This window comes from Myotis myotis, unplaced genomic scaffold, assembly GCF_014108235.1.
Source record: "Myotis myotis isolate mMyoMyo1 unplaced genomic scaffold, mMyoMyo1.p scaffold_m19_p_17, whole genome shotgun sequence".
NCBI classification, from domain to species: Eukaryota; Metazoa; Chordata; class Mammalia; order Chiroptera; family Vespertilionidae; genus Myotis; species Myotis myotis.
The window spans coordinates 32,229,744-32,240,482 of NW_023416321.1; the positions used below are offsets into that span (position 1 = coordinate 32,229,744).

Sequence of the window (10,739 nt, forward strand, 5' to 3'; positions counted from 1 at the left end):
CTGCTTGAGGCTCAGCAAAGAAGTAAAAAAAAAAAAAAAGCCATTGCTCCCCAAACTTGGTGAGCTCCCTTCCTTGCCTTTTTTTTTTAATGAGAGAGGGAGAGGGAAAAAGGGAGAAACATCAATCAGCCGCTTCCTGCACTACCCCACTGGGGATGAGCCTGCAACCTGGCATGTGCCCTGACGGGGAATTGAACTGGTGATCTCTCAGGGCATGGAATGACACTCAACCAATTGAACCACACTGGCCAAGGCCCTTCCTTGCTTTTTCTTCATTTAAGATCTCTGGCTTTTGGCAAGAGTTGCGGGGAGGTGAGGGGTTGGCTTTTAGTAGGGAACTCAGTTCAGTTCCCTTTAGCACAAAAGGTCTAGAAGGGCCTTGTAGGAGCAGGTCCACAGAACTGGTAAGATCATGTTCCCTTTGGTGCTACCAGCACCTTCTCCAGGGCCACTTAAAAGAGGGGAAGGGCAGGCACAGTGGCAGAGGTTAAAAGGTTCAGTTTATTAGGGGTATCGTTACAGATAATCCCGCCTGTCCCAGAGTGGACTTAACACAGACCAGCCTCCCTGTAGATGGGAAGCCTCCTTCCCTCCTCACCCAGATGTGCTCTTCTGCCCTGGGCCTAGGATGTTACAGAGAAACAGGCTGTTACAGTGCCCCTCCCTGCCCTCCCACCTACCTTCCCATGGACTTCCTCTTGGCAGATGGACTGCCCTTTAGAAACCACCACAGGCCCCTACCCCCTTCGCTCCAGCTATGCCCAGAGCCCACCCCCGCCCCCCAGCAGCAGCCAAGTTAGAGGGAGAGAAGAGCAGCAGGGGGTTTGCGACAGGCTGGATGGCATTTATTCTTCACCTGGTCGCCCGGCCTCAACTGAGATTGGGGCTGGATACTGGGGGGGATTTCCTCTTGTTCATTTTCTTGATTGGAGCGGGTTTTGCCCCAAGTTTCTTGGCCTGGACCGTGTTCTTATCTCTCTTTCTGGGTGATGACTCTACAGTATCCTCGCTGGAGGGCTCCTGCCTGGGGTCATTGTAACTGTCCTCACTCTCCAGGTCTTCCCGGCTCTCTGGGCTGGATTCTGACAGCCTGACCAGCTCCCTTGGGCTTAATGATCTGCTCAAGTCTGGAGGTGAAGGTTCTGATTTAACTGGGCTTTTCTTTTTAGTCAACTTGCCCTTCTTGACGTTTTTCTTCATCTTTGCCTTCTCATCTGTATCCTCCTCATCTTTCTCTTTTTCCTTTTTCTTCTTGACCTTCTTGATAACCCTGCTGCCCAGGGACTTCTCTGTGGGACTCTCAGAGCGCCAGATGGTAATGGGAGCGGCCGAGTCTGATGTGCCCATGATCGTGCCCATTCCTATGCCTTTGTCCTTGGGTGTGGTGGCGGTGGGCCCCACCTCAGTCGGGATGGGAGGCTTGCTTTCTTCCTCCTCTTCCTCTTCTTCATTTAGGTCATCTCTAAATTCGTGGTGGAGGGGATGGTGGATCACTGCCACAGAGACAGGCCTGAGGTTTTTGCACCTGGGAGGGAGGGAGGGTAAGAGAAGGTTGACAAAAAGCGAGGGCCAATGCCCTACAGTGCCCCCATCAGCCTGCCCGCACTCACCAGCCATACCAGTACCGCTCCACATACTCTTCCTCAGGGATGAGCTCAAAGCAAGGGGTCTGGACGATGTCGAAACAGGTTGGGCCCACATCTTGGGAACAGGTTGGGCCTACATCTTGGGAGATGCTGCTATTTGTCTTCTCTGAGCAGTCCTTCACCCTGCCACAAGGAACTCAGCCTGGCTCCCACATCTCCAGGACTCCCCAGGGGCCCAGAGCCAGGAGCCTGAAGGACAGTGGGCTTTCCGAGTAGTAACTGCAGCTCAGCCCAGGCTGCCAAAAGACCTCCTCCCCACTGCTCTTGGAGCAGAGCCAGGTTTACAAAGCTGGGGTTGGGCTGGCAGTGCCTGGTCAAAGCTAAAGGAGGGGACCGCAGTGAAAGTTTGGACCTGGCTCTTCCCAGGAGTCTCATGGGCTGTGGATCGCCCAAGGAGGAGGGTCCTTACCTAGAGTCACAGTCACAGTGGCTGAGAGAGTGCAGGTGCAGGTTGTAGTGACCACAGTCAGAGGTGAAGGGGTGGATGATATGCCCAGTGCACTGCTTGTGATTCCAGCAGCACCTGTCAGTGTCCTTGAACTCGCCTAAGGGGTCGGAGTCTGGGTCATACAGAGGTAATGGTAGCAGCACATCTTTGGATCTCTCCTTCCACAGCTCAGTCTATATGCTTCACCAAATTCACCTGCCCCCAACCACCCCCACCCCCCCCACACACACACCCACCCACAGGCAGCTGCTTCTACTTCATAGTAGTCATTCAGTCCAGTAGTTAACTCCAGGTCTCACCAGTGGGCTTTCCCCAACCTACTGCATGGATCTGTCTGCCCCCTGCACGCTCCCAGGAAAATGTCTCACCAAGGCCCTCACCAAAGCCCTCTTGCCGTCCTGTGACACCTGCCTCTTCCCCTCCCCTGCCTTCCATGGAGCCCTCCCTACACTGGCTCCTGCTGACCTCGTGCAGCTGCTGCACACTGTCAGCTACCTCACTCCACAGGGTGCCTCTTAGGGGACAGCCCTCTTGCCATGGCAGACTGAGGAGTGCCAATTCAGAGTCCCCAGTGATTAGAGCCAGCAACACAGCATCCCCAGCTCCTATGCCTGCCCTGCACAGGCCCAGGAGGCCTTCATCCTACCCCTCGAAGCCTCTCACGCCATTCCGGCCCCAAGGACCGCCACAGCATGGTGGCTCATGCCTGGACGGGAGCTAAGGCCTGTCCTACCACATGCCATGCCCCTTTGCTTCTCCTGACTCTGGGCCCGCCTTTTTCCTCCTCTCTCCAGGCTCCTTCTCTCTCCAGGCACCCTTCTCACATCTCCCCTTTCCCATGCTCACCCTGGATTCTTTCCCTGCTCTTTAACCATCAAATTCCCACTCCCCCTCCATTCTCTCTCCCCAGTCCTTGGAACCACAGACTTGAACAACCCACTCCCAACCTGAGTCCCTTGTAGGCAGCACACATACCATGTCCACTTTGCCAGGGAACAGGGGAGATGCTGCTGGGGTAAGAATTGGGATTAAGGGGAAGTCCTGGAGAAAGATTCCCACCTCTTTTACTCAATGGAATGCAAGCCCTGGACACACACTGGAGTCTCCCAGCCTCTACCTGCACTGCCTCATCTCCGACCCTGCCTAGGACTCCAGTCTACCAATGGGTCTCCCCTCCGTCCACTCTCCAAAAGGTAAGCCCATGAAATGCCTTCACGTGCCCAAGACCTCACACATCAAGGCAGAGAGGACAAAGCACCTTCCTGCAGGTCTCCCCTGGACTCTGACTCCACCCACCTTGGGAGGGAGAAGTGGATGAACACCAGTGACTTCCATAGCAGTCTGGCATGGGGTGCCATGGCTGGCTAACTTCCCACCAAACAGGCCAGGAGGATTGCACCTTTATCCAGCCACTACAAGGTGTGGAACTGGGGGGATTTCATAAACCCCCGGCTGGGGCTGTGTTAGTCCAAGTGGCCTTAAATACTTGAGAGATGAGTAGACGGCAGCGTGGTCTGAGCCTTGCCCCACATTCCTTCCTTCCCTTCCCTTGACCAGGCTGCGAGGGTCCCAGGTCCCCCATATACGCTTGACCCATTTGGTGGCCTCCCTGTCTGCTTCCTCTCCTCATGTCCTTTCTTCATAAGGACGTGAGCAGGACTTTGGAATAGGGCCACACCCTCAGCTTGCTTCAGCACTGCTGGACTGGGGCAAAGGGCAGCACAGTGGCCAGTGTCCTTGAAGTCAGAGTCCAAGTGTTGGCTCTGTCACAAGGTCGGTTACTAAGGACCAGTCACTTTGCTTTTCTAAGTCTTCATTTTTCTGCCCACAAATGGGGATGATGGCACCCTGGCCAGGTAGCTCAGTTGGTTAGAGCATCATCCTGATATACCAAGATTTGCACAAGGTTTCAGGTTCAATCCCATCAGCAGCCAATGAGTATATAAGTGGAACAGTTCCCTCCCTCTCTAAAATCAATAAATTAATTTTTAAAATAGGGATGGTGGTAACCTATTATACAGGGTTGTTGTGAGGACTCAGTTCAAAGTATTTGTGCACCATAAAGTGTTATACAAAGGGGTGATTGTGGTCTCCAGAAAGGGGCCCTCTCTGGCATGAGTAGGGGGTGTGGTGGGGGTCGGGCTGCCGGGTAACCTCTTCAGGAACACACTTCCCTCCCTTCTGCCGACCACCAGGGGTCAGCTTTCCCAAGGTAGGGGTGGTGGGGCTTTTGGAGCCAGAGATTCCCCGGGACCCACCTTCAGAGGAGAATATAGATGCATCAGTGCTAGACGCCACACCAGCCAGCAGATGTCCTCGTTCCCAACTGGGTAACCTGTTTACATCTGAGAGAGAACAGAGTGGCCACAGACAGCATCCCCTCCCCATGCCATTCATTCATCAAACATTTTCTGAGATGCCACAGGTGTCCGGCACCAGCTGCATCCAAGATGCAGATTTACAAAAAGAGACCCTGCTTTCAAGGGGCTGGGAGAGGGTTTGAGAAGAGAAACACAGGGGCGGTATATGGAACAGTTCCTGACTGTGGTGTGACGCAGACACTGCCAGTGAGGGAAATGGTGGGAAGGAGGACTGTGGAAGCAGAGAACAAGGGCACCTACTGAGACAGTGAAGGTGTAGGGCAAGCATGTCAAACTCATGTGGCCCGCGGGCTTCGAGTTTGACATGCTTGGTGTAGGGTGAGATTAGGAAAATCTTCTTGAAAGAAGCTTAACAGGAACTGAATCTGGAGAAACAATAGGAGTGAGCCAATCTAGACAAGGAAGGAGTTTCAGGAATTGTCATAGGGTGGGTGGAGCTGGGTCAGAAGTTGTCCACCAGTAGAATTCCAACTGGGACAGCAGCTGCATCAACAACCACAGGGCAGAGCCTGCACTTCCCTACTTCCCACAGTTAGTTTGTCCTTTGGGGCATCAGGAGCTGAGTTCTGCTTAAGAAAGGAAGCTGAGTCCAGCCAGTGTGGCTCAGTAGTTGAGCATCAACCTATGAACCAGGAGGTCACAGTTTTTTGTTTTTTTTTTTTTTTTTTTTTTTTAATATATTTTTATTGATTTTTTACAGAGAGGAAGGGAGAGGGATAGAGAGTTAGAAACATCGATGAGAGAGAAACATCGATCAGCTGCCTCCTGCACACCCCCTACTGGGGATGTGCCCGTAACCAAGGTACATGCCCTTGACCAGAATCGAACCTGGGACCCTTGAGTCCGCAGGCCGACGCTCTATCCACTGAGCCAAACCGGTTAGGGCAGGAGGTCACAGTTCTATTCCTGGTCAGGGCATATGTCCAGGCTGTGGGTTTGACCCCCAGGGTGGGGGCGTGCAGGAGACAGCCAATCAATGATTCTCTCTCTTCATTGCTGTTTCTTTCTCACTCTCCCTCTCCCTTCCTCTCTGAAATCAATAAAAAATATCTTTTTAGAAAAGGAAGCTGATTTGTTGGGGACTTCAACTGAGCCTTCAGTGGCACTTGGTCATCTTTTTACAGTTCCCTGGTCAGCTCCTTCTGCTTTCCACAGCACTTCCCTGAAGCTCCTTTCCTGCTGCTGTTCCTCCCAGCAGATCATTTCACCAGCCTTATCTGTGGCTGCTCCCACCCTCATCAACTCTCCCCCAACCTGGGGAGGCTCCCCTTCTTCCTCCTGCCCAAAGCACCTGAACTCTAGGTCCCAGCCAGAAGTTTGATCTTCTCCTTATTTAATGGTTTGTTTCCCCCCTATAGGCTCTGAACAACTTTAAACAAAGCACTCTCTGAACCCTGTTTCTCCCTCTAGCACTACATATCCCACTCCTCTTCCTTTCCAATCCAAGTTTATTTACTCATTTAACAGACATATTGGATAGCTTCACTGGACACCAGAGGAGGCACAGACCCTACCTTCAGCGAGCTCAGAATCTTCACCTCTGTCTCTGTTCCAGCCACCTACACATGGCAGCCACCTGGCCTCTCTATCACATTACCCGGGCAAAGGCTGTCAACAACTTCCCAATAGCCAAGCCCAGTGGCCTTCTTTTCGTCTTATCTCACTTGACCCTGTTAACCAATGAATCTCTTCCTTCTGCGTGCTCTATTCCAGTGATGGCGAACCTTTTGAGCTCGGCGTGTCAGCATTTTGAAAAACCCTAACTTAACTCTGGTGCCGTGTCACATATAGAAATTTTTTGATCTTTGCAACCATAGTAAAACAAAGACTTATATTTTTGATATTTATTTTATATATTTAAATGCCATTTGACAAAGGAAAATCAACCAAAAAAATGAGTTCGCGTGTCATAGGTTCGCCATCACTGCTCTATTCCTTCAGCTTCCATGCAGACCTCTCTCATTCCTCTCTTTTTTCTCTGACAAGCTCATTAGTTCTTTCCTAACTCCTCTGCTGTACCCCTTCAGTTGATGATCACCAGGTTTCTGTTTTACTCTACTTCTCAGAGTGCTTGTCTTGGATAATGTCATCCAGCTCGATGGTTTCAGCATCCATAATTCTGGATGGATCTCCAATCCAGACTGCTTTGCTGAGCAGGTAGCCAATATCTTCTTGGATGTTCCCAAACATCTTAGACCAACATGTCCCACATGAACCTACCATCTTCTTCCTAAACTCCATGAACCACCCCCTCTTGTATCTTCCATTTCAGAGAGCAATAGACACCACAGCTAGAAATCTAGGAGTCACCCTTTCCCTCACTTCTATACCAACTTGATAACCAAGTCTTGCCATGCCTATCTGTTCCCACATCTACCTCTGTCTTGGTTCACACCCTCATTATCTCTCACCAAGACAACTGCAGTAACCTCCTGCCCGGCCTCCCCACCTCCTGTCTCACTACCCTCATCCAGTCCTCACAATGCAGCCAAAGTGAGTTTTCTAGGTGCCAACTGGTCTGCCATGTTCCTCTTCTTTAATAGCATTCTACTGCCTTCAAGATGATGTCCTTATCATGTCCCCACCCCAGGACCAGGGCCCTGGTTCCTTTCTCAACTATCAGCTCCTCCCATCATCCATCCCCTTCTCCATTCCTTCTCTCCTGCCTCCCACTACCCAGAAATACCTGCTCATTTTGGAAAGAACAATGCTATCAAAGTAGAATTGGTCACACATGTCTTACTTCCCTTTACCCTGCAAGGGTACCTCATGCATATATGGCAACTTGAGAACAAGAGCCGTATTTCATCTGTTTCTGCTTCTATAGGTCCTGGGACATAGAAAGTACTCAGTAAGCCCTAGCTGGGTAGCTCAGTTGATTAGAGAGCATTGTCCTGATATGCCAAAATTGTGGGTTCAATCCCTGGTCAGGGCACATACAAGAGTCAACCAATGAATGCATAAATAAGTGGAACAACAAATCAATGTTTTTCCTATCAATATTTATCTCTTGCTCCCTCCCTCTTTCTCTAAAATAAAATCAATAAGCATATTCTTGAGGATTTAGAGAAAAAGAAAATACTCAGTAAATATTGGTTGATTGAAAAAATACATGAGCCCAGCTCATTGGGTGAGCTTGAACCTATGAACCAAAAGGCCATTCCCCTTCAGAGCACATGTATGGGTTGAGAACTCAGTCCCCAGTAGGGGGTGTGCAGGAGGCAGCTATTCAATTATTCTCTCTCATCGTCATGTTTCTTCTATCTCTCCCTCTCCCTTCCTCTGAAATAAAAAAAATTTAATTACTATTGTATTCAATGTTTTTTTTTTAAAAAAAGGTCTTCATGCAGGTTCCACTAACTTCGTCTAAGCCAGTAGTTCTCACCTTGGCTGCACATTAGAATCACCTGGGAATCTTTTTAAAATCCTGATTTCTGGGCCTCATCTTCTGGAAATTCTGTTTCTTTGTTATGGGGTGGGGCCACAACATTAGTAACAAACAGAATTTCCGGAGGATGAGGCCCAGAAATTAGGATTTTAAAAAGATTCCCAGGTGATTCTAATGTGCAGCCAGGGTTGAGAACCACTGCTCTAAGTCCTGACAATCATAAGTGTTTGCCAAGGGGTGGGATTTAGTAACTCTCCTCAAATCTGAGGAAGGCAATCTGCTCTCTCGTTTCACAGGCAGAACGAGGGAGCTCCCGCAGCGAAAGTGACTGAGGTTAGACATGGGGTTGGGAGGGGGGGCTTCATAATGAATGAGGAGGGTAATGGCTTAAAAGAAAGAGGGATGTGTGTGTCTTCTTTCTCACTAGACATCAGGGCGCAGGGACTTAACTCAAAACTCACAGGTGATGTTCATTTGTACAGAAGCCTCTCAAAACTCACAGGTGATGCTCATTTGTACAAAATCCTCCCAGTCCTGCGGGCGAGGAGCTCCCCCCGCCCTGGCAGCACAGGCGGTGGGATTCCAGGTTGGACACTGGAGCAGATGAATGAGGAAGGTAGGGAGGGAAGGCGAGAGGGAGAAAGAAAGGGGGGGAAATAACAAGGAAGGGAAGGAGGGAAAAGGAGGGAGCAAGGCACGCCCAGTGTGCACGCGTCTCCTAGGAAAGCCCCCGGCCCCGCCCACGTCTGTAGGCGATTGTGACGTCACGCTCGGAGCCACCAGATTCCTTGCCCTCAGAGTCAACAGAACCGTCCGCCCAAGCCCCGGCGACAGGGTCGACGCTGGACCATGGGCTCCAGCCAGGCCCCGCACTAATTGGGCTACTGCCCGGGCCCTGGGCTGCTGCACAGCGAAGGCTCCTGGCCCTACTAACAGGAGTTACAGCTCCCGATCCAGCCGGACCCGGAGGTCATTCCCAGGCCCTCGGGACTCCAGTCCTCCATCCTGGTCCGCGGCTCGCCGTGAGCCCGCCCCCAGGCTCTAGCCCCGCCCCAGCCTGCCCTTAGCCCCGCCTCCTTTGTCAGGCTCACTAGGTCCTCGGGCCAGCCCTCCCCTGATCTGCTGCCCCGCCCTCGCCTTACCACTGCTGCTATCATCCCAGGTGCTGGCATTGTCCTCAGTCTCTTTCTCAGTCCACCTTTCAACGGTCATTGTCGTCCTCACCCACATCGCTCTCGGCCCAGTTCTTCCTCTCTACCAGACTCTGAACCTCAGCTGGGCCGAGGCAACCGTAAACCCCAATGTCAGCTTCGCCCCCTTGGAGCCCTCAGCTCTGCCTCATGCTGGTCCCACCCCTCCACCCACCTTCCCAGACCCGTTCTAAGCTGCGATGTCTTCTCAGCCCAAGACTAAGCTTCAGCCACGCTCTTCATCCGGGGCACCCCAGCGCCTGCAGGGCTCTTCCCCCTTTGTTCCACTTTAACCTTAGTACCTCACCTTTAATCTCAGGCCCAAACCTTAGCTAGGCCGCTCAGGCCCATCCTAGTTCCTCTCCAGATCTACCCCCAGCTCTTAACGCTTTCCTGCCCCCACCCAGACTTTAGCCCCGCCCCTAGCCCCGCCCCCTCCATTCTCTCGACTTACTCTTCGCACCGCTCCTGGCCCCTCCCAGTCCCTTCCGAACCTCGCCGCGGCCCTTAGCCCCGCCCCCAACCTGCACGTGACCCTCTCCCCGCGGCCTGGGGAGGGACGGCTTCCCACTTCACCCCTCATCCCGGCTCTCCTGGGGCTCCTCCAGGCCTGGCGGGAGGCCAGGATCACTCTCTCTCTCTCCGCCCGCAGAGTCCTCGGATGAGGACTGGATGTCCGAGCCCAGCCCCAAGGGGGCGCCCACCGCCAGAGCTTCTTACCAGTATTCCCTTCCGGCCCCCATGAGGCACCCCGACCCAGAGAAATACTGCCCAATAAAGATCTTAACAAAAGGCAGGGTCTTGGTCAATTTCCCCCCCCAAATTATCATAATAGTTAAGGGTTTTGAGCTCTTCCTATGTGTTGGTGCTTTATCTTATTTCAGTCACACAACCTTATGTGTCTCCATAGGCTTGCCCAGTGCTGGGAGCAGGATCCACTGTATTCATTGTAACCTACACACATCCCTCCACCATACACCCCTCCCACCCTTAAGGATAGCATGCACATTGTGCATGCCTGTATCACACATTTAGCACACAGAACAAAATCTCACCACACACAGACTAATACAATATGCACACACCTCTCACAGAGGCTACCCAGAATACAGAACCATACCCCTGCTCCCCACATTTTACTCAGCGCAAACACTCCACAACAGTATTGTGGTGCAGACTTCTCACACACACACACACACACACACACACACACACACTCACACACTGAGTTACAAGCTCTGTGCAAGGAAAGGGTTGATGAGTGCAGTCCTATGAGGGTGCAAAGATAAACAAAAGACAATTCCAGGAGAATGTGAAAGAATGTCAGAGCCTTACAACCGGCATTCCACACATCACACCCCTCAATTTTTCTTGGCATCAGGCTCCAAAGTGAGGTTATGCCTCAAAGGATGGAAAGGAATGGATGGTATTTAAACTTTGTTTTCTCCAGAGAAACCAAGGGCCCCTCCTGCTGCTGCTCTCCATGATATCAACCTTCACTTTCCTCCAGACCCAGCAACATGACTGGGTCAGACCCCCACCCAGAACCTCCAGTTCTAGGGACAGATGGGGATGGGGAAATCAGGGCAAAAGAGGGTTGTGCAAAAAAAGTCAACCCTCCAAGAACAGAGCTGGGGAAGAATGAACACAGGCATAGAACGGACAGAGCACTTGCTGACTGGGGGC

At 51.8% G+C, this 10,739-nt stretch overlaps 1 protein-coding gene across 1 annotated transcript; it reads right to left on the reverse strand.

The window, feature by feature from the left end:
• Positions 1–750: 750 nt before the first annotated feature.
• PROCA1 (protein interacting with cyclin A1) lies at positions 751–9,327 on the reverse strand. The gene is made up of 5 exons (XM_036340720.1): positions 9,006–9,327; positions 4,353–4,439; positions 2,056–2,191; positions 1,611–1,769; positions 751–1,525 (listed from the first exon to the last, which is right to left on the reverse strand). The coding sequence occupies exons 1-5, from the start codon at positions 9,091–9,093 to the stop codon at positions 871–873; spliced, it is 1,125 nt and encodes a 374-aa protein (XP_036196613.1). The 5' UTR covers positions 9,094–9,327; the 3' UTR covers positions 751–870.
• Between the last annotated feature and the right edge of the window lie 1,412 nt (positions 9,328–10,739).

Excerpts from the sequence above, each read along its gene's own strand:
- PROCA1 (XM_036340720.1), bottom strand. The coding sequence starts at position 9,093 with ATGTGGGTGAGGACGACAATGACCGTTGAAAGGTGGACTGAGAAAGAG. Across the intron at positions 4,440-9,005 it reads CTGGGATGATAGCAGCAGTG|ATGTAAACAGGTTACCCAGT; the intron begins GTAAGGCGAGGG and ends GTTCTCTCTCAG. Across the intron at positions 2,192-4,352 it reads ATCTATATTCTCCTCTGAAG|GCGAGTTCAAGGACACTGAC; the intron begins GTGGGTCCCGGG and ends CCGACCCCTTAG.